This window comes from Phoenix dactylifera, chromosome 18, assembly GCF_009389715.1.
Source record: "Phoenix dactylifera cultivar Barhee BC4 chromosome 18, palm_55x_up_171113_PBpolish2nd_filt_p, whole genome shotgun sequence".
Taxonomy (NCBI): Eukaryota; Viridiplantae; Streptophyta; class Magnoliopsida; order Arecales; family Arecaceae; genus Phoenix; species Phoenix dactylifera.
Genome location: NC_052409.1, coordinates 5,623,503 through 5,647,778, shown reverse-complemented (window position 1 = coordinate 5,647,778; position 24,276 = coordinate 5,623,503). Strand labels below are relative to the sequence as shown.

The 24,276-nt window shown below is 37.9% G+C and overlaps 1 protein-coding gene and 1 non-coding gene across 6 annotated transcripts; both read right to left on the bottom strand.

Moving 5' to 3' along the window:
• Nucleotides 1-9,016: 9,016 nt before the first annotated feature.
• LOC103722986 (protein S-acyltransferase 10-like) lies at nt 9,017-20,543 on the bottom strand. Of its 5 annotated transcripts, XR_003382987.2 has the most exons (13): nt 20,382-20,534; nt 20,156-20,270; nt 18,765-18,839; nt 18,592-18,646; nt 18,322-18,452; nt 17,352-17,385; nt 15,942-16,051; nt 12,555-12,641; nt 12,272-12,355; nt 10,323-10,388; nt 10,023-10,230; nt 9,715-9,897; nt 9,017-9,477 (listed from the first exon to the last, which is right to left on the bottom strand). XR_003382987.2 is itself a non-coding variant. In XM_008813759.4 (12 exons), exons 1-11 carry the CDS (start codon nt 20,482-20,484, stop codon nt 10,056-10,058), a joined length of 1,035 nt encoding a protein of 344 aa, XP_008811981.1. In that variant the 5' UTR covers nt 20,485-20,534; the 3' UTR covers nt 9,017-9,477; nt 10,023-10,055. The 5 variants fall into 5 exon arrangements, 3 of the variants coding, with proteins under 3 accessions (XP_008811981.1, XP_008811997.1, XP_026655992.1); XM_008813759.4 differs by lacking the exon at nt 9,715-9,897; XM_008813775.4 differs by lacking the exon at nt 9,715-9,897 and having other exon boundaries at nt 10,029-10,230.
• A 691-nt stretch (nt 20,544-21,234) lies between these two features.
• Nucleotides 21,235-21,339, bottom strand: LOC113461121. Its single transcript, XR_003383186.1, has one exon. It is a non-coding gene; the product is annotated as a U6 spliceosomal RNA (small nuclear RNA).
• Between the last annotated feature and the right edge of the window lie 2,937 nt (nt 21,340-24,276).

Genomic DNA, 24,276 nt, shown 5'->3' with positions numbered 1-24,276 from the left:
TGGGGTGGTCCTTCATGGTTTTTGTTAGTCTTCTACGATGCCTGCCGATTTCACTGTTTGGAATGATCAAGCGGCAGATATTTGAAATGAAAAGAGGAAAAACGAAAGATTGCACAACATGAATCCCCAAGCTATACAAAAGAAAATTAAGGTAAGGTAGGGGATTTTCGCTATGGTGCATTTTTGTTTCCATAGAGGTAAATAATTCTATCCCTCCATTTAAAATTGGATAGCTGAAGGACCAGATAACCAATGATATAGATTACTACAATTTGTTTTTATTGTAATTAAATCTAGAATCACAGCCTTATTCTTTTTTATTTTTTTAACCTTCTTCTACCTTTTCCTTTGCCACCTCCACCCCTACCTCGCGGGCACCTGTGCGTCGTGCTAGCCTCCACACCTTCACCACTATGCTGGTGGTGAATATTGGAAAGCTGAGACTAACCTCTTGACTATTTTCCACCATCTACTCTTGGAATCTAAAATTTTCCATAAAGTTGGCCCTAGATTCTTGACACAGTCAGAAGGTTTCATCATACCTTTACCTTGCAAATGGCCTACCATGGCATAGTTTTGCATGCACATTCTTCTTTCCATGCTGACATGGTGCCACATGAATAAACGTATATTAGGCGTATAAGGCGGGTGTCTCCAAATTCTACAGACGTGTTTTAGGTGGAAAACAAAATTGAAAAGGATCTGAGCAGCGCGTGTGCGCGCTTGCAGGTTCCAGAACCGAATAATATCTGGTAGGGAAGCTCCGTGTTCCCCCCTCATGTAGCCCCCACGTGAGCACTGGGTGCCTCACGTGCCCCGCGCAGGCGAGGGTGTGACATTTGGTACCAGAGCCAAGGACGGCTCTAGTCCGAGGATGGGTGAATGAAAAATCTCACATCGCCTGGACTCATTTCAGAGCCTGAGCATATGAGACGGGTGTTTCCAAATCCTACAGACACGTTTTGAGTGGAAAACAAAATCGAGAAAGGGTCTGAGCGGCGCGCGTGTAGGCTCCAAAACCGAACAATATCTGACAGGGAAGCCCATGTTCCCCCCTCATGTGGCCCCGACGTGGGCATTGGGTGCCTCACGTGCCCTGCGCACGGGACATGACATACAATACCACAGATTCCTTTTAAGCGAATATTAAAGTTGTTACGTACAACCTGCAATGCAAGGTCCTCTGTCACTCTCCTTCCTTGTTACCTGACGTTCATCCATCTCTCCATTGAAACCAAAATTATTGGTCTACTTATTTGGGATAAGAATGAATGCCTTATTATCCATCTCTACCATCTGACTAAATATTGCCATATTGGATAGCGATGATCTGAGTTCCAGGCCTGGCTTCACTTACGATTCATGATCTCGATAAATTTTGACGAAGGTTGCTCATTTTTTTTGTCAAAAAAAGATCTATCTTTACATGCGGGGTAGTGGTGGGAATGAGCAGGTGGTGCGCATTAGATGCTGGAAATCGGAGTCATAGCATCGGGCCAACGCCGAGGGTTGCAAACCTAGAGATAGCTTGCCTGTGAGCACAGGAGCTAGCTGTGCCCATGGTGTACCATCCTCACAGTTCCTCCAGGCTCACAATTTTATGATGGTTGATTGTACTTGTTCCGATCATTGCTCCTGCATAATTGGTATCAAATCAATAGAAATAATGTTCCTATATTAATGGAAAAGAAGAAATTAATAGATCAGTTGGATATTCAGAAGCCAAAAACACGTTTTTGAATTCTTTTTTATAGTTATTTTATTAGATTTTTTTTATTTTGATGAACCTCTTTTTTGAGAAATTTGTAGAATAATGAATTGAGGAAGAAAAAATATGACTAGACAAACTATAAGAAAAGATCTCATGAAAGTCACCAATGCATGGTGTTTTTCGACTTACCAATACTCTAAATTGTGAAGATGTTATTGATTGTGAACCCAGGTAGGGATATTATTTACATATAGGGATGGAAAAAAAAAAAAAGCAGAAAGCCAAACAATTATACAATATCTCCCACAGCTCCTCCATTGGTGGTGAAGCCGTGTCTACCCACTGATTTAGGGCCTTTGGATCGCCATGGAGACCCCACCGTGCATGGCATGTGAAAGAGGAGTAAGCGAATTGGTCCACAAGTTAGTAGAAACAAGGGCCTGTGTTAGTGGTGCCAATTCGTAGCACAACTTGAACGTGGAGACAGACCTTCGAGTAAGCAAGCAGAAAGAGAAGTAAATGCGGCTATTTGTTACATAATCTTATATAATCATCAGTTTGGCACATTAGTTCAGTTTAATTATGATATATGAGCTTTTGGTCTAAGGCTACATCATCTTTAACTGTTCAAATTAATATCTGAATCACCCATGTTTGTAGGAAATACTAGAATCAATTCCCCGCTGCATGTTAGATTTTATAAGCTCATGTGAAATTGACAACTTAGGAGATTCACCAGGTTGCTTTGGCTCCTGTAGTGAAAAATTTAGCTAGACAAGATAAAATAGGAGAGACCTAATTTGTTCCATTATTCTCTCCAAGGTGGGGGCTAAATGCCATCATAGTTAAAATTCAATTTATCAGTCTAGAAGGTAACCATTGCTCATCCACTGCTAAAACATTTCTTCATGATTACAACAAATTTAGAAAAGAAAAAAAAATGTTGATAGAGCTATATACACCGAAAAAAAACAGAAAGGTAGACAAGCAATGCTCCAAGGTAAACAAAGATGGTCATGCTCTAGTGCCGAACTCAGTTGACTAGAGCTAAGGTTTTCCAATGATTCTACAAGTATCATTTCACCAGCGGCCAACAGAGCAGCATTTGTCTCAATAGCATTGTAATTAAGACTATCAATAAACTAGAATTCTACTTTGCCTAAGAAGATCATCCAAGATACAGCAGAATCATGGTTCATGCTGTTCTAACGGATGTAACAATGTCAAAGCAATAAGATAAAACACACCAGTCATCAAAAGTTAGGGGCATCGGTTATCCAAACTTAGGGTACACTTTTAGATGATTTGAATTTTTTAAATGATTCTACAAGCATCATCCCACCAGTATGGGCAAATTAACTGATAGAGCAGCATGCGTGTAGAAAGCAATGTAATGGACAGATTATCAGTAAATTATCATTCGACTTTGCTTAAGTAAATCATCCAAGATACAGCAAATCATGGCTCAAGCCATTCTAATGGATCCAAAGATACCAAAGGCAAGAAGACAGGTGTACCAATCATCCAAATTTAAGAAACATGGTGAAGCCACCATGGCGAATGACAGGAGAGGAACATCTCTGCAAATGTTTGCTTTTAGTACATGTAGAATTTACCCACCTGAATTAACCCACGAACAAAATATACTTTGACTTAACTGTTTTGCATATCTGCTGGGAAGAATAAAAAGATCGATAGTTGGCTTCCACCAAAGAACTAAATTAATCATCAGTTGAGAACTCCTCATACCGCATATGAACAAGGATACAATAATAAAAGCAAAGACTGCCTCTTACTTGATATAGCCAAATGCGTGTAATTTTGCACCAGTACAGAGTTTGAATACAGCCTTGCAATCAAAAACTAGCATTAAAAATTATACCCTATCTCACGTTATTGTATAAGAGGCATGATAATACTTCTCTTGCAATATGTGTCATTATCCTTTTCAAAAACATACACTGAGAATTTTAGCCAACTCTTGAATGGAATTACATGCCTGTCAAAATTTTTGGCTGCAGTACTAGAATAGAATCTTTTGCACAGATAGATAGACACTTTCAAAAGGTTGGTTGCCTATAGTTTTACATCGACAATGGCAGCATCGTTCTTCGCTTACTTTTCCTTTTTTGTCTTACTTGCTTTGCAATTTTCATGCAAACAAGAATAAGAGTTGTAATGCATATTAAGGAAAAAGCAAGCCTCATATACCTGAAATACAAAGCAACTCCAGAGAAAACAAGAAAAGAAAACGTCAACAGCTCCATATCACAAATATCACATCCACCCTGCACTCAAAAAAAATAAGAACACCATGGAATCAGAACTCTGATATGCCTAAAATACTAGTATAATTTTATAAATTGCTCCAGAACTTTATAGCATTTTATTTCTCTGATTACCTTATGTCAAACAAGTTTATCAGATAGTGTATTTTTCTTAATATTTGGATATGTAAAGAAAAAGAGTAATCAGTAAAACATTCTGATATCATTGCCACATTTGCTTGATTAATCAGTTTGCTCAGAAAAAAGGGGGAGCATCAATCAGTAAAATATTCAAGTACTAGCTGACATCAAATTGATCTTGACAACATGCAGTATTGATGGTGGTACACAGCAGGAGAAGGTGACACAACAAGTTATAAGTTGGAGCAAGGGTACAAGCTTTTAGAGATAACTGACATTATTGACATGGTAAATACAAATTTTGCAAAATCATGTTAAAACTCTTTATTGTAAGTGGAAGTTTTACCAAGATTTTATTTTTTAAAAGTAGAATAGCAATCAAATAACTCAAATGAAGTCCTGCCATTGCCACCAAAAAGTCATCGAATCCATCATAATTCTCCATCACTAGATGGATTGGAGCTCCCAAATGGCCAACCATCAAAAGTTCAAGTTCAGATAACTATATTAATTAACCATCCACAATTGCATGTATGTTAGGAAGCATTAGAGGAAAAGCTTCTCAGAGTGTCTATACATCAAATCAGACAACCATTGCCATTCTAAATTTATTCATACTTATGTATAAAACAGTGATGTGTTAGGCAGACATGAGTTCTAATGGAGAATCCCTTTGCCTTATAGTTAGAGCTTACAATAAAGGAGAGTCCATACACCACAATAAACAACATTAGATCATATTCTCCAATAACCTTTAATAAAAGTGACCTAGGTTACGTCTTTGGCCCTAATGTTGTGAATGGTAGTTACATTTCACTTAGGATTTAGTAGTCATGGTAGGGAAGGGAAACTGATCTATCCTTGTGCCATTCTCTGGCAACCTAAAGTGCTTCTCCATGTTGTGCCACACGTTCATATTGTCCTTGTCCTCTCCCCTTGATCCATTGTTTGTTCTAATCTTCCACCTCCACCTTCATCTCCCCTTATCACCTTAAAGAGGTTTCTAGTGATGAAAAGGTCAGTGTGGCTCCCCTGCCTATTTAGGTAGGTTTGAGCAAGGGTCATAGTGCTGTAACAAATCACCCTCCCTCCAAGACACATTACACAACTGGGTCCACATAGCATGAGAGTCATGCAAATCCATTTGAAAGAAGATTTAATGCCTCATGCCCTCTGTTCCATGGAACAAAAATAGTTGTCCCTACCTTAGACCTAGGAAGATCTAGCCCGGCACGATCTTAAGAAGGCCTGCGCAGAGAATTTGGGCCAGGTGGACTAGGCCGAACCTAGAGTTTCAGGCTCGACCATGATGTAGGTCGGGCTTGGTTTGATTAATTTTATCCTGGCCTAATATAATTGATATGGATTTTATATACTAAAACTATATAATATGATTTAACTGTGATGGAACACATTACAAAATAAGCTTTAAATTCAAAACTATAGTATATTTTGTTTCTGAATCTAAAGTCTAAACCCTAAATAAAAGGTAAAGAGGAGTTGGCCCCACCTCTAATCGTCCTCCTTTACTATTGTGACCCCCAAAGTTTCTCCTCTTTCATTCTTTCTAGTAACCCTTTGACCACAGTGCTCTCTCTCTCTCTCTCTCTCTCTCTCTCTCTCTCTCTCTCTCTCTCTCTCGTGCTTGCGCACCGATGCTTGATCGAAGCCTGACTTATGATGGAACTAGCTTACACTGTTCTCTATCTCTCATGTCGATCTCAACTCTCTCCTGACCAAGGCATAATCTATGTCAAGACCCTCTCTCCCTCTTTCTCATTCTATTTCACTTTGATCCCGACACTTTCCTTGGATCAGACCCAACACGTGTAGGAACCCTCTACCTATCTCACACTAATCTCAACCCTCTCCCCAGCCTAAACTCATACTATGTTGGAACCCTACTCCATCTCCATCTCCTCCCTTGATAGCCTTCTCCAATCAAACATAGATAGCCAGGCTAGGCAGACCTAGGCTTGCATATTTTGCAATTGGACCATGCTCAAATTTGGGATTTCAAGCTCAAAAGTTGGGCCAAACCAAACTCAGGCCAACTACTCCTAGCATGATCTTAGGCTTTGACTTGGCTCAAACTGACAAATGCCTAAGTCTACCATGCTTTTTGATGATGTTAGATGAAAGACAAGCACCAAGAGCATGTTCAGTGCCTAGGCAGGCATCCAAAGTAATAGCAGCAAGAATGGAAGGTGATGAGCTACACCTTACCAAAAAAATAAATTAGGCCACTTCCTAGATAATCCATACAAACTACATGTTGTCGATGGCAACCCACTAGAGGGAACCACAATTATGATATTTAACCTTATGTAGGACATGACAATAACTAGGCACTAGTAGCAAAAAGAAATTATATTTTGCATCAGAGAAAACTGACAACTAGAAACTAAGAAATATTTCTATGTTCATCATGAAGAAATTATGGATTCCTATCATAATACATGTTAAAGCATAAGTGTACAATTGGCAACTAGCATGAGGCCATCCATGAAATCATGTAGGTCCACTAACCTTGTATTGCAAAAACATTATGTGGATCATGATCTATCCTCTGTGCCTATGAAGCATATTCACTTGTTGTCCAACACCCTTTGCATGTCTAGCAATATAGCATCTTTGTCAAGCTGCAAGCCTGAACCTTCCCTCTGTTGGCTATGGCAAATAAATAGGACTGATTATTAAAAAAAAAAACTCAAGATATAACTTTTCCTTCCTGCAACGTCAAATTTTACATAGATGCCTTAAAGCATAATTTGTGCTAGTTAAGTCCATGATGACAGCACCAGTAAACCCATCAACATACATAACTCAGCCCAAAGATTCATAGAACCTAGCAAGGAATTAATGGGCGAAGCACTATTTGATCTTTTGCCCATATCAGCATAGGAAAATCCTCAATCTTGACAGAAACCAATGCAGTTCAATGTTCTGAAATTGCATTCGAAGTGATGGGAAAGCAAAAAACATGAAAAGAGAGTAATAACAATCAAAGAGGATGACAAGGAGATGGCATTCCACCCTTTTAAACATAACATTTTATGATATCACACAATCTCAACGTTTAGGTAACAATTTAATCCCAGCAATGCCAAACACTAGTATAATGTAGCAATCTATTGACACTCTACAAAATGCTATGGCTCTGTTAGATTTTTCTTTTTTTCAAGGAAAAATAAAGCTCCACGAATTTTGCACCCACATCAATCGTTTAACTGATCTTTGCCAACAAGCAACTTACAACGGCAAGAAAGCTATAGGCCTATGAATCGACGGGATGCAATTTAAAACTGACGAAAAAATCAACAGCACTTGCAAAATCAAAATTATTTCCCTGTGATCTGACAGAATCCAGTTCATTCCGAAATCACATAATGTGTGAGAGAATATCCAAACCTAGAAAGCAAAAGTACCTTGAAGAGGCGTTGCACGAGGAGGAGGAGGAGGAGGAGGAGGAGGAGAGGAAGGAGACGGTGGCCCAGTCATACTTGGAACGAATCTGGTACTCCCGCAGTTGATCCGCGAGATTCGAGCCCGTTATCATCGTCCCGATCTCGAAGCGATCTCTCTCTCCTCGACTTCCGGATGGAGGAGATCTTATTCCTGCTGACGATCGAACAGCCGCAGGCGAGAAGAACCATTAAACAAAATGGAGAAACATACCACCAAAACTCTCGATTTAATGATAGATCTCAACCTCCCTTCTATTCTTTTTGTTTTTTTTTCCTCTCCTTCCTCTCCGTGGCCGGCCAAATTGGCTGTGGCCGGCCGATGAGCAGTGGGGAGAATTTTGCCCCGCTTGAAGCCGGGGGTAAGACGGAGGGAGCCGACCCGACCGGGCTTCCCTCGCTCAGCCTTCCCTACCGCACTTGGACCGACTCCTTCCGTTCCGTCCTACGCTTTTCTGGCCCAAGCCCACCGTGATCAATCATCACATAACTTCTCTTTTGTCGAGAAAAGCTTTCAGCAATCCTGCAGTAGATTGTGAAAGCAATTCTAACCAATATTCTTATATAATTATCTTTGTATTTGGCAAAAAACAATCTCAAAAACTTGTCTTGATATTACTTTACAAACAAGAATGTTGATATTTGTAATGTTATCCTTCATGAATCCATGTAGTTATCACTTAAGAAGATTATGTCCATTCTTCTTTTAAATTCAACAGTTTCTATCTAATTCCAATAGTAGTAGAAGATAATTATAATAAGCTGTTAAATGTAGCACATATGTTGGCATATACGAATTTTATGCAAATATATCTGTGCTTGCGCATGTAAATCATTATCAGATTATATACTGAATTACAGATTCAGAAAAGCCACCCAGTAAATGGAACCTGATTTTTTTTTTTTGACAGTCAGTTCAGGTTATCGGATCACTACCTATCATTTATAAGTATGATGTTGATTGAATTCTGCGTACCTATCCAAGTAGTCTGGTTTCACACGAGGAACAACATGATAATACTCATAATACTAAGTGCAAAGTTTGGAAACACTAACGCCCTAAGATTCAAAGCTGTTTGTCAAGACCATAATGTTTCATATTAGATTTATATTAGATCTCACACGGAAGGAACATACTAACACAACGGTAGATGCAATATTTTAAATATCCAATATATATTGGTTATTGTTAAAGATGAATACGTCCATATGCCATCTAAGATTGAAGACAATGAAGTTGCCATACGGCTGTTGGGCTTGAGGCTTAGAAGACTGCTTTTCTCTGGCAATCTAGTATGGAGGAGGGATATCACAACGTAATGAAAGAAGGGGCCGCATGCTACTCAGCTTCCACCAGCACCTGTCAGCCAACCACATACAGGCATGTACATCACATAATGAGTAGCTAATCCCAGCATCACTGGAATGCCTGATACTCTCCAAACAACCAAAATTCACCTTCATATACCATGAATTAAGATTTCTGGGGGGCAAAACGAAGTTGCGAAAAAGCAACAGCACGCAGCTTTTGTACATGAATTCCTATCTATGAGTAAATTGATACAATCTGCCTTCTCATGTTACCTTTCCCCCAGATATTAGTGTGTTTAATACACTTCTTGGTTTTGAGTGGGGGTACAAAGTTTGCAACATATGCATTCCGCAGCTGACCAAAGTTACCTCCATGAATGCTGCATTAACTATATTACAAGCTTTGCAAATTTAACCTTGGATAATGAGATTGGCTATTTGATTTCCTCAGGCAGAAGGGCTGATGATTAGCTTGGCATAGCAGGGTTTAAACCTTTTCAAGGGCTCAGAACTTCAAACAATTCCTTCCGTTGCTGAAAGATAACCAAGGCACATTGTGTTTCTCCCTTCCAACACAGGAAACCTGCAGCAATTAAATTTTCCACAACTGTGAGGACATTTTGAGAAAGAACTGCAGTTTTAGCCGGAAAGGGAGAATCTAAAAAGTCCGTCACATTGAAGGCCTCTAAATTCTCACAAAATCAAACCATGATGGATTTGATCCTATGTTCTATATGGAAGGTGCCTCGGTAAAATGTCACAAAAATCAGAGACAGAATATTTATTCATAAATATGATCATCAGGAACTGAAAAGGGAACCTTCTGATTGAAGCTGTTCCCCATCCTTCCAATCTCAGTCCTATGATTAGGAGAAGAAGAGGGAAAAGTAAGCATCTTGAGCTCAGAAATTGATAGAAGTCAACTATGAAAGCAGCCTTGGTTCTGGGCCATAGATTAGTCTACGCTCCTGGGACCAGCACTCTTTTGAGAAAAATGAGGTGACTGAAGTAGCAGTAGATGTCAAAGGATTCAGTGAAAAAATAATCTCACCATGCTAACTAGGGCTGTGTGTCATATTAAAAATTATTCTTCGGATTAAAAATTATTAAAAATCAACTACTACAGACCCTCACAAAGAAAATGTTGTGCGAATTGATGTATCAGCAACATCGACAGGACATGATGTCAAGGCATGTGTAAGGTCTTGCTCTGGCTTCCAATTCTTCTCTTGGCGGAACGGCTTCCAAAGTATACATGGTATCACATGAACAGCAAAACATATATAAATTTCTGCAAATGCCCTTGCTAAATAGGCGAACGCTTCTAGGAATTCCCCTGGACATCACAAGAATCAAATGATTTGCATAATGCCAGAAAAGAGAGATCATGATATTTGTACCAGCATAAGAAATTCCTACTATTCATACCTAAAATATGATATCCGACGCCTTCTCGTAAGTTCAAAGGTAGTTTGATTTGTCAAAGCCAAATAGCTACGGAAGAAAATCAAAAGAGTCCATTAATATGAAAGTTTAGTTCACTATATTGGCAGCAGAACAGGTACGACAAGTATAACCGACTCCTGTGAAGCCAAAGTGCAAAGGTATGTGAAGCAAAGCTAACAATTCAGACCTAGCCCTCATATTTTATAGAAGCTAAAAAAATTCTAAAACAAAAAAAAAAAATCAAAAATGACATTATTAGCCAAAATCCTGCAGATATATCACAGGTAACAGAGTGCCACCACATAATAGCCACATTCAACCATATAAACAGCTGGGGGTTCATCATTTTCAGTTGGAAAGTAAACAATTATACATTACATTGTTCTGCATATCCTTATACGGTATAGAGCTGCAAACTGCATATTTTTAGCAATTTGTTAGTATAACAGGTCCGAGCTCTCTAAGAATGCAATCCCATTGTTTCTGATTCAAGTGGTTCAATTCCACAAAGCAATAGTAAGTAAATTAGTAAAAGTATTTACACATGTCTTCTGCAAAGGAGCAGGTTACTTGGATGAGACAGACATCATAGGTGCCGATCTATTTGGAGCCATCTGGAAAACAGAAAACTTGTTCGAGCTGATTTGAATTGGACAAAACTTGATGAAAAAACTCTCTTTTTTAATAAGTTTTGCAAATACATTTAACAGGTCTTTGAAATGTAAATATTAGTGGAGTGCATTGAGCAAAAATTAAGCATATTTCACTATGGAGTTCTGATTACTCAAATACGATTTTATCAGAATTCATCAATTGAACGTTATATTGAAGATTGAGTGTTATTTTTACAGGTTACTTTATCTCTGTTGCCATCGAAAAACTTTCACCTTTACATCATGTAGATGGGTCCATACGGCAGGCACATTACAGTTGAAAGAAAAAAAAATGAATTTAAAAAGATAACGCAGGCCCTACAAAGACAAAAACAACATGAAGCAAAGTTTGCCGTACCGGCGCATACCGACCGTATCATACCACACCGGTACAGAATCCGTACACAGTATGGAGGGCATACCGATACTCAATATGCCGAACCGGCCTCTGTACCGGACGTACCAACACAGTAATAGGATGGTATTGATACGGGGTCTAGTGCTGAGATAGCGAACCTTGATGTGAAGTATATCTATCCATCATTATCAGATGTCTGCCCAAATAATCAGGCCAATAGGGGCATCAAAAATTTCCATGACTAGCTAATAGCGCCTACAAGTGCTTAGACTATGAGACGGTAAATCTTTCACACTGCAGCCAAGAAAATTAATTAGCTGACTGTGTCATTATCTTTTTCAGTAATTTTAGATATTTTCACTAACAGAAGAACAACAACAGTAGAATTTCAGAAACTAACCAGCAATTAATCTTAGTATTTTATGCCAGCAGAGGAAATCACGATAACCAAAAAAACTCATGGGTTCACCACACATATAGTCTTAAACATCACCACCATATAATCTTAAGCATCAATTAACAGTAGATAATAAATGCATAAATTGTTGAAATATTTTAGCAGTATTGGCTAATTTGGAATTGTTTAAATGTCTTCTTAATTGACAAAATACTATCGCAGCATGGCAACATAGAAAGTATCAGAAACAACTGAGATCAGTCTCCTTGTATTATTAAGTACCGAATATCCAGTCTTAACAACTCAGGTTGGTTATCTGTTAAAAGCCTTTGAAAAATCACTGCATTCTTCACAGAACAAACAGGGATAACAACCCTTGGATGTCCTTTGAATCAATTTCTGGTTTAAGCTGAAAAGAGTGGCCCAAATGCAATCCAAACTGAAGGGAAATATAAGTACAATCTTAATACCAGTAATTTCTAACAAAAGGTAAACATCATACCACCGAATTGACAAAACTTACCTATGGAAAAGCAGCAGCAGAAACAGAAAGATGAAGCAAAAGACCAATACAGCAAACAAGACTATCATGATAAATTCCTTCCACCTGATATGCATGCAGATATTGAAGCTCAGTAACTCAAGTGATAACAAACAGCAACAAATTGTTGCAATTTATGCTATAGTATATGTTATATCCTCATTGCAAAAAAGAAAACTAAGTGCAAAGTTTACAATTTTATAACAATAGCATGATTTAATATTTTGCAATTTGGAAAACAAACTCAATGCATAAGAGAGAATACCATGCTTTTATAGCATTTGACCTCAAACAGGAGATGTACAATATCCCGGTCCAAATACACAGAATCGTTTCTTCAAAGATGTACCACCTGTGATATAATTTTTTTTATAATAAACACAATTAGGAGAACAAATAAGAAAGATAAAAATAGAATGAGATAATGGTGCATATGAGCCAGTTTTCCATCTAGTATCACTGCTTGAGCCTTCAATGCAACATTGGGTGCACCGATTCTCTATTGAAAGGAGCCCAATGAGATTAATCTTGCAGAATTTTCTAGAAGCCTACTGATTTGAAAGGAAGGCAAGATATTTTCCAGGATCTTATGGAAAAATCTAGAGAGATCCTAACCCTTCAAATTGTGACACTTGCACATATCCTAACCATTTGTTGTAGCCGGTCATGACTATAAAATGGAGAGAGGCCTCACTGGCCAAACCACCCAAGCAGAGAGCTGTGAGAGTTCTCTAGTCGAATACTACTCTCCATTCTCCTAAGCTCTCTCTTTCTCTTTTATGTGCTTCTCTCCTCCCTCTCTTGAGAGGCTAGGGAATAGACTGACTTAGATGCGGCTGTAGGCAAGCAAAGCTTCTAAGTGCCGCATGAGTGCTTGAAGAAACTTCAAGCCCGTGACAAGTGGTATCAAAGCCAAGCCTATTGTGCGTCACAACCTTTATTAATCACATAGGCCCCTCGCTGAGGGATACCCGGGTCGAGAAGGATCCAAGCTATGGGTACCCGTGACAACTGACAAGAGCATCACGAGATTGGGTGGGGGAGATTGTCACAGTCCCATATTAACAAATAAATGGGGTGCCATATGGGTTTATTAGCCTAGGCCCGTCCTCCTTCCAACAGCTTAAGTTTTTGGGCTACGAGTCTATGACACTAGGCTACCCTGACTCATTTATTGGATCAAAGAAAAGCACCCAAGCTGCCTATCATATTTCATAAGGTTCCAGTTGTAATTATTAATTTGAACACAAAGAAAATATTAGATCTATTCTATTGGTTTCAAGGACTTAATTATGCCTGAAAGGTGTTTATCATGAGAAAAAAAGGAAAGTAAAATGTCTAAAACACAAGGCCCAAAAATAGTATAATTAATAATTAGCATGTCCCCACCAATCCCATTATTCCAGACAAGAACAATACAAGGATGATAGAAGTACATATTAACAACTGATAGAATGATCGAAGTCTTTGAAGATAATTGAAAAGATAAGCTAAAGTCTGATTGAGGGAAATAAAAGTGCGTAAAAATTTTGGAGACTAACATCGCATTTAATTTTTAAACAACATTAACATGTTTTCCTCATCAAGTTATTTTTAATATTCTGTAAAAAATTATCATTGTATCTTTTTTATCCTCTGTGTCGTTAGGTTCTTACAATATTTGATTGATAAATTTTTGATGCAATTGCATCATTTAACTTTAGTTTTCTCCTTTTCAGAAAATCTTTTTTCTTAGAACATGATTTTATCAGATCATAAATCAAAATACAATTTTTATTGGAACAACCAAAGACAATATCAAAAATCTTGGGAAATTGTGCATCATTATCGCTACTATCATTATCAATATTTTAAGCCAAGCTGGCTCTACGACTGTCTTTAGTCAGAACTAGTAAACAAAGTATCATATGCTTGGCCAAATTTCTTGTATATTTTGTGAAATACATTCATGTTCTTAACCGCCTCCGGTGCTTGCATATTTACTATTTAGGAATAGTCATTCTGTGTATTTGCTATTTTGGAACAACTCATTTAAGAGTAATTTAGATTTTTTTTCTTGAAACTAGAGATTGGGGGCATGGCCCAAACCCCCTCCCCTGCCCTTCCCCCCCAATTCAGATGCACAGGCACACACCCCGCAGGCTTCAAGATATAGCCTTACATGAACATCGGGACTAAGGTCCTAAATGTCCCTGAAGGCTTCTAGAAATAGCCCTACATAAACATGGGAGATAAGGTTCTAAACATCCATCCTGGTTTTAGAGGACAAAAAGATACAAGAAGCAGAATTACAAATTTCAACAATACTGGAGGACCTTATAGTTTGGTTGCAGACTTTTTAATCTTGAACCTCATCACGCTGGTTTCACAACCTAAGTTATCATTACATTGAAGCTACTGCTAATTGCTTAAATAGTAATTATGTTTGTCTATTTACAGTCTTTGAAGAATATAAAATATTCTAGATATAAAGACAAGCATAGGCATCAAAGAGATTTATATGGAGTGAAAATACATAGTATAACTGGTTTGACAATGATTTTTAACTGCCTATCAATGTCCAATTTCTTCCTAAATTATACTGAGCAAATCGATAAGTTTTCATGATTTCTCAGAAAACTAATTCATGAATATTTGTCTTTTCAACACCATATGTCCTGTAAATCGCCATGAATCATTCTATTAGCTGACTTCCGATAAATAAGAAAAGATTTAAAACATATGTTTCATTATTGGTACGAGGTAGAGGATGAATTTGCGGCAGTCCACCTAATAATCATAGGACTTAGAAAGAAAACATCACTGGATTGGTATTAATCCTAGAATCTTTAGGAATGCGAAGAAGTGAATGTCGTGGTATTGTAAATGGGGACCAGAAAAAGAAACATATAATTATATGTAGTTTTTAAAAAAGAAGCTAAATATAATGTTTTTCACATTTTTTATGGAATTCCTTCACCCATACTAATAGGGTGGATGAAGGAGAGGCAAAGGAGAAATAGCATGAAGGACAAGTGTTTCTTTTTCCTCCAGCAGATCCTTACTCTAAGCTTGCTCAGGAAATCATTCTTGCAGAAAATAAAATAATTCTTCCTTCTAAAACAGCTTTAAAGCCTTAAGGTTTAATACTATTAATGAAAAAGAAAGTGCGGATATGACACTACAAAAGTTCCCATTGCATATTCCAGCAAATTCAACAAGTGCAAAAAAAGGATGGTAAGACTTAGAGAAGCAAAAGCGTTCATGATTTGTATGCCATATTGAATATACGGTAATAGTCAAGTGTTACTAGCAATGCTGCAGTCATGTGCCAAGGTTAAAACCAATATATGAATACAAGTGCATACCAAAGGTTCTCATCATCACCTTGGTAGTACAAGTAGAGCCTAATGCAATACAGTTATAAGTATGCCAGGATGGGACAGGGATCTACATAGGCCCATAAAGGAAAGAGATTAGAGATGAAGACAGATGCTCAGTAGATTTGTTATCCCCATTTCTCACCTTTCCCATAGTGTACAACTGTACATAATAAATAAAAAATGATCGCTACTCCACAACAACTTGTCTAAATCTAATATAATTTCAATTATGAATTAATAACACCAATATATTTGGCAAAAGCTTTCCAACAGTTATTATATATACTTACCAAAATCGACAATGATTCCCTTTACCAATGCATGTTCCTAGCCATGCACAATGATGATCAAACCGAAGGACACATTTGTCACAATCATGGCAATGTTTTGTACGAGGAGGCTGCAATAGGAGTTGCAGAAATCAGACCTTAAATGTTTGATCTTGTATTAATCATTTAAATCAATAGCTAAAATGATAGCACAATGGCCATATTTCGAGAACTCAAAGCAACATTCAAACATCATTTGTATAAACTATACAGTTCTGGGGCATGAAGGCCTTTGCCCTAATTTATGTTTATAGGACAGAGTTACTCAGACTCCAGTTACACACGTAACAATTTATATGACCATTCCTTTGATTATTTGAAGTACAGTTCTTCACGGTAGACCAAAAAAAGATGAAGTTAAATAATGTAATCTACTGGCACTACCAGAGAAGCAGCTGAGGCAGAAAACTTGGCTGTGAGTGATTTTATCATTATGGTTGCTTTAGTTATAGGGCTTAGTTGCTTTGATACATATTCTAGAAAGCAGCAGCAGCAATCATCTCAAAAATCCTTGAAATGATTCAGACTGATTGGAAAATATTTAAGAAGTAAGATTTAATAGAAGATAATCTGATTTTTTGACCTCTTCCGTGTGATATTTTACTAAATTTATGGCAGGTATTGATGGCTGTGTTAGCATGGTAACACACACTAAGGCTATAGAGGTTGGCCTTCACGCAAGAGTAAATTGTCTGATAAGAATAATGTATCTTCCTTCTTGTATAATCTGGCAAAGATTAGGTGTGATTCTGTAGAAAGAAGCAAGATCTGATGTACTCTGAAAAGTTGCATTCACTGCGAGAACAAATTCTGAAAACTTGCCATCTTACTGTCTTAGGAAAAGACTGGGAATGCTGAGGTTATACAGTGCCACAATTATGTAGCTTTGGACAAGTCATCTATATATTCATAATACCTTGATACATACTTAGTTTTCATACAACTCAAGACAACACTTGAACCATACGAAATGCTGTCCACTAGTATGAATGGCAGTAATAGCTAATATAATGATGCTTGGATGCTGAGGTTTTATGTATGCAACTGGTGTCAGGTGATTCCTTGGTCAGCTCACTTTGAGCACCTACAGTGTTGCACAAAAATTGCATCATTCAACAATCATCTAATTCTAACATGTATAACACATAACTTGTGTGTTTATTTGTGCAAGGTGTAATAATGGACAAATAATCTAACTGGTCATAATTAACAATCCATTATCTAGTGATAAGCATGGATCCTTAATAGAATCAATTAATAATACAAAATTGGAAAGTAAAATTGCAAATCAAGAAAAGTATATGTATGTAGTTTCAAGTTGGAATAAGAACATCTGCGTTAAATGTTAGAATTTGGTGGCATAAATGTTACCTGAATAATATGACAATAAGTGCAAGTCCAACTCCTGAAATGATAGAGAGAAGTATATGAAAAAAGGTACGAACAAAAATATGAAGAAATCGATATTACACATTGCCCTTTTGTTCTAATTTCAGTGCTATTTAGATTCAGTTATCCGTAGCATGTTTGAGTGGAACTACGGGATGGGTAAAAACAAGAGCTAAAATCCAGATGATTTCTCTTTAATTCATTTTTTTGTATTTAATGTAGATTGATAAGATCAAAGTAATAACAGAACAAGATAAAGTAGCCTTTTAGATGAAATCAGTTTATTTCCTTAAAGATGTATGTAGAACATGATAGTTTTGTAATCATTTAATAGTAAATGTAAACCAGTTGTTCTTTCTATGTAATTTAATTTCTTTGATGCGGCGAGGGAAGAAGTAGCATTGTTGATTGTTCCAGGGTTTATTACATGATAGCTTTATAACAATTGAAAGTAAAAGAAATTGATGAAATTAGAAACCCCTCTTTTTTCTACAACATAATTTTTTTTTTAATAAAAAATTCTTATTCCTGTTTCCTACAAATCATAGTTTACATTGCATTGGCTTTTAGTTCTCTTAGTATCAATTCATTTGTATAAGTAATTTATAGTCTAAGTAAATCTTGAATAAAGATATATTCTAGTTATGTTTAGTTGTTTAAATGCATGCATATAGGCTATGAAACATTGAAAAATAGTTACTTATAGTTAGAATAGCTGAATATATTTTAAAGTAGTGTGTAATATATGTTCAGTGCTTCTTTTCTTTCAAATTCACATTGCACTTGCTAGTGACTAGCACACATGACTGCTCGTATGCATAAACAATCATATCAATGTATATATACGGCACAGACATATGCCTAATTAATAATACTGAGAGACTGTACCGTAAATTTGCTATAAACTAAAACTCTAGTTTTAACATAATCTATGCAGCAAAGGTGTGATTACCTGCTGGATGATCCAGGAAGATACAGACCTGTCACTAGCTTCAACCAATTCATCCGAGAATCAATTTTTCCCGACTGATTAATATCTGTTGAAGAAACAAATTTTCCATGTCTTGGTGCAGATTGTCTTCGCTTGATCAATAGAAAATAGCAGAAATTAGTTGAAGTCAACCATGTCTTTGATCTTATATTATTATGTGATAATCAAATTTAAAATTAAAATAGGTACATATGTTACTCTCTTTGCAATAAATGGAAGAAATGGCCTTACATTGGTAAAGGCAGCATGTGTTCCATCCCAAGCCCTCATTGCATCAATGACATATCTTACAAACAAAGGAGGTGAATCACAAATAAGAAATATCATGTTTCAGTTCCCACATATGAGTTTATATGGAATTCTAAGATCAATGGAAAAAGTTTATCAAGCGTGCGGGAAATTACCCTGGAGATGAATTAGATGTGAAAAAATATTGAACCAATGTGGCCAAAAACAGCACCAAGTATATGACAGTGTACCTGATGATCAGGAAAGATATGAGGTGAAAACATAAGCAGATCAAAAGGATAAATCAAGGAAAGCATAGAGCACATAAAAAAAAAGTAAAGTGAGTATGAGAATTACATGATCAAGTATATATAGAGTTCACAAAAAAATGCAGATTCACGTGCACCAAGTAATTATCTTTTACCGCAACTTTAAATGATACTTAGATAACAACAGGGATGATACCTAAGTTTCACAAAAAGGCAAAAAGCCAATTGAACCGAAAGATGTACTCATAGCTAGGCAGTCATGTGTTGGATCCCTGAAAATAGATCTTAAAAAGTTCTATAAAATCAAAGTTCCTGAGAAATGTTGTGCTCCACTCATCATTGAAAAAATTTAAGCTCAGATAATAATCCAGCCCATGGTTGGCGGAACCGTCCTGAACCGCCCGGTTCGGAGTGTTCCAAACCGTACCGATGGCAGACCAGGATGGTTCCGTCATCGAAACCGAGACCCTATCGCCAGAGAGGGAGAAGGAGAATGAAAAAGAGAAAGAGAGAGAGAGAGGGGGGAGGGAGAGAGAGAGAGGACGGAAGGGAGTGGGGGCTGGCTGATGAAGGCCGGGAAGACATGGAGGCAGGGCTTTGCCTTCGGTCTCTTGTTTCATTCAAAACATGGGCCCGGAGGAGCCTTTTTATTTTTGCAGATTTTAAGTTAAAACTAACAAACCCATTGCCGACTTCACTTGATGGGTTTGCCGACTTCAACTTAAAATCAGCAAAAATAAAAGACACCTCCGGGCCCATGTTTCGAACAAAACAGAGAACCGGAGGTGGAACAGGGACCGGAGGCGAAACCCCGCCTTCGCGTCTCTCCGGCCTCCGCCTCCTCAATGTGGAGGCTCCCCGACTTCCACCAGCCGGCCCCGACCTCTCTCTTCCTTCCTCTCCCTCTCTCTCTTCCCCTTTTCTCTCTCTCTCTCCCGTTCTCCCTCTCCCCCACCTCTACTGTGTCAGTTCTGGGCCGGCACAGCGCTGGGCCGTACGCCCGTACCGACCCATGCTACCGAGCAACCGGTACGGCCCGGTACCGTACCGGCACTGCAGACGTTCATCCAGCCAAAACAATTTAAAAGTACTATTTCAAAAGAGAACAATCTCGTGGTTGAGGTTTTAATGAGAAATTAAAAGAAGGTAATCCCATAAAACCTTAAGCTCCCAAATGATGTAGCAGAATAAAATAAAATGATTAAATTCACCAACTTTTCAAGAAGGATCCGCAAGAAAAAACGGCATAAATAGCGAAAAAGAAAAAGAATAAAAAAAGATGGATTGGAGAAGAGTACCAAGGATGCTCCCGAGTTCTCCGCACCAAATCAGTGTCCAGGGGAAACAAAGCGCCCACGATAACCACGTGAAGCAGCACGAGAGCCACTTTCAAACCCAACGAAGACCTTCTCGCTATAAACCAAAACAACAAGGGAGAGAAAAAAGAAAGAAAAGAGCTCAGCAATCCAACCAAGAATCGAAGAAAAACCCCAAGAAGAACGAATCTGAAAGAGAGAAGAGTACCCGGATCGGCGAGGCAGGGGAAGCGGGCGAGGCATCCGTCCGAGAGCCGGCCCCAGGCCTCTCGGACCTCTCGGACGGGGGCGAAAGAGCCGGCGGTCCTCATCGGAATCGAGGCATCGGAAGGGAAATATCAGGTGAACGGGCGGATTGTTCACCGGGCGGCCAATTTATCCTAAACGAATGATTTCCATAGGGATCAGCAGATCGGCTGGACGGCGGTGATAGCGGTGTGAAGCTAGGACGGCCGTCTGGATGACACGGACCAGTTGGGCGTGTGGGGCCCGCAGTGTTCGAAGGGTTAGGGCAGCTGATGATGACCTTAGAGTGGGCGGTGTGATGTTTTACTGTTTCGAGATATGTAGCTGATACGCCGGATGCTTGGAGGGATTGATGGATGGTCGTCGGCTGAGCTGGTGGTCGTGGTGGGACCGACGAATGAACATTCCGGCCCAGCCCAGCCCAACTCTTGCCCTCGCTTCCAAGGAGAACCATGCATCTGATACTGAAGTGATCCGGTGATCTTAATAAACCTCGTCAGCTGGACTACATCTTCAAATCTTACCCCACCTAATCAGAATCTAGTTGGAAATTGTGTTTCATATCCAAACCATCTAATTTTTTTATTTTTTTTCCTTGCTGCTAGGACGGATATATCATACAGTGCATGTATGAATATACCCAAAAAAGTCAAAAAGCAACAAGTTCCGGAGCGCACTGGATAACCGTTTCTTCTCCATCCAAAGAGTATCTCTGGAGTGATTGGCCACGTAAAAAGTTATCCAATCCGTTACTCTGTTGGCCTCTCTGTACACCTGCTTAGCCTGTAAGGCCATCCCACTATCAACCATCGCCCAAAAATTTAGACCATTTCTCAATTTATGCACATCATCCAAGCGCACAGGGGCGATGCTAACCTACTCTGTATCGTTACAATTTTATCATACGTCTCCGAAGAGATCTTTGGTGTTTCACCCAAACTATGAAAAGGCAGTTTAAATTTTTGATTTTTTTTATTTTCAAAAATATCCCTTATCAGATTGCTCTGTTAAATAATTAGAATATATTAATAATAATCCAGTTAGATTTCGCTTTTGCAGTGCATAAGTCATGTTAGACTTCTATCGGAAAAGGGATTTTTAAGTTAAAAGAAGACCCACTAATACTTACAAACCAATAGCTGAGAGAAAATCTAATTTAACAAGTAAAAAAAACTTCTAGGGAAGATATCTTACTGTATTCAGTCTCCAAGATTTTTGCCTATAGGAGGAACAGAGATACTTCTAAACCAAAGGAAAAAAGAGAAATAATGTATTAGAAAATTTTAATTATCAATTTTTTAAAGAAAAATAGAATTGAGTTTTAATGAAAATTATCTCAAATCTAAAATTTTTAGCAACTACATGCATTTGCATATGCATTATAATTAGTCTTACTTAACTTCTTCTTTAGCCTAACAACTTTTGCCATGTCTTCCAATCATGGGAATTTTCTAAAATTTTGGTTTTACACAAAACAAAATCGGACATGTATTCAGCTGCTGAATTCTTGATCTTTGGTGATCTTTCGTTTGAAACCCCTTGGTCTCCTTGAGTCTAAGGAGGTGATTTTTGAGAACTTGCAAGAACCTCTTGGTCATTCGTTTGCATGGGTGTGGTTGTATCTGTATGTTATAAAGTCTGTAGTTATATTTGTATCATTGTATGTTATAAAGTATGTACATGTATTCTATACATGAAACCTTTAGTGCAATGGTACCTTCTGAACCAAACCTATAGTGCATATATTGCACTTTGAAGTCTATTTTACCTCCAGTGGTTATTACAGTTGATCCTCTGGGATTCTGTGGTCATATCCATGATGCATATTTCGGTGTTGTTTTTCCATTGCTTTTTAGTTTACAAACTCAAAAGGTGACCTGTGGGTGTTTCATGGGCTTGTTCATGGAGCGTAGGTCACTGAGGTTGCAGATTCCTCCTTTAATAGCCTATTTGCTGTTACTCTGATTTGTATGACTTCCAATGTTTCGCAAGCTACTCCCTTATGCATACAAAGAAAAGAGAAATATTTGTAATAACCTTGATCCACTTATCTCATTTTGTTCTCGTTTCCACAAATATGAGCTTGTTGCAGCTACCAATCTTATTAAGTTTTGCAGTTTGCTGTTTATTTCCTACTAAATCTTAAACATTATATCTTAGTACCTTTGTGGAACAGTTCTTCTGTCCCCTTTATTATTATAAGATGCTAGCTGTCACCTTTTTGGGAAAATTTTCTCGCCATTTCAACCGAGTTTCATTGCAGTGGATCAGTCCAATGCGATGGGGTAATGCCTCATCAACCACTGTAAAGCCTCGGCCAAAACAGACTCCAAGTACAGTTTGTTGCTTGACCTTTCACCTTTCTTGCAGGTGGATATTAACTTGGTGTGAATCCACTACTTGATGTTGTACAAGAATTACACAAAAGCATATGTTTATGATTAAAAAAGATAGTCAAATTTCTTTGTCTAAAATATGAATGGAGCAGTAGATATTATGTCATAGAATAGGTAACAGGGGATTATCTGATGCTGGATATACATTACTGGCCATTTGAAATCTTGCTATATTCCTTTCCAGCTTTGCAGAAAAATGCTTTTTATCAAGAAGTCGTGAATCCTATTCGCAGCAGCTTGCAGTTTGATTGTTGAGCTACCTGCCAAATGGATTTTGGGACCAACTTGAACAAACATAGAAATTCATATTCGAGTTTTTTTTTAAAAAAAAGTAAACCTTTTGAACATGATGATTGTAGTAAAAAAGATAGGTACTCTGCATTTATTTCATTTCTTCTGTTTCTTTCTTTCTTCTTCTTTCTACTCTACCTCTGCTCTGTTTTTCTGTGCGTGTTTCACAAACAGCCAACGAAATGCACTTACTCATGAAGTTTAGATTATATTCAATTCCATCAGATTTCAAGCAGGGTTGATGGGGCCCAGGGCCAAGCAACCTATTCACTCACAGGTACCCAGTTTGCTCGTGTTTACAATGAACAAGTTGTGGTCACTGGTTACCATCCCGGGGATAAAGAGATGCATGATTTTGTTTTCCAATTTCCAGCACTTGCTTGTCAATTTGTTTTGATGAGTCGTTTGGAGACTGAAAAATCGCAAATATGGAGTTTATGTTTCTCATCGGTTTAATTGTCACTAACCTGTCAAATTGGATGATATGAAGATCAAATTGGATGAAATATAAGAACTGAGATGGTGCAGGCTAGGATCGTTGCCTCCACATACAGGTAGGTATCTAAGTTGATGTATGAGCAAGTAGGAAGCCAGTTTCCTAGTGGCATGGCTGATTGGCTTCTAACAAGCTGAGATGGGATGTACCATGGTATGGTCAACAACAGTCAATAACTTGATCTCCAGTTAGAGTTACTTTTTCTCTTCTTATTTCCAATATTTTCTGGAAGCCCAGCAATGGTTTTTTTCTTCTGCTCTCTCTGGGGATGAGCAATATGAAAAGTTTCAGGGTCCATGATTAAAAAAATAAAAAAATTATATAAATCGAATCTAGTACCCAAAAAGAATGAAGAAAGTGGTTGTCAACGCTTTTAAAAGATGTACAGAGTGGAAAGAAGCTTTCTCAGGCATCCGCATATATTCTCGTAGGTCTCACGCTAAGCCTTTTGAAATCAACATTAGCCAACTTAATAGCTTTACTGAAAATATTTTAAGGTGTAACTTCAAACATAAAAGTATAGCTTTAAACATATATCGTGCATTGTTGAAAAGAGGAGTTATGTGAGTGAATTTTCCAAGATTTTTATGCATGTGTTTGCCTACCGAGATCTTGCAAGCAGTATCATTTGGGTCTTGACCAGAGAAAAGTTAGCTTATCAGAAAGCTGATGTT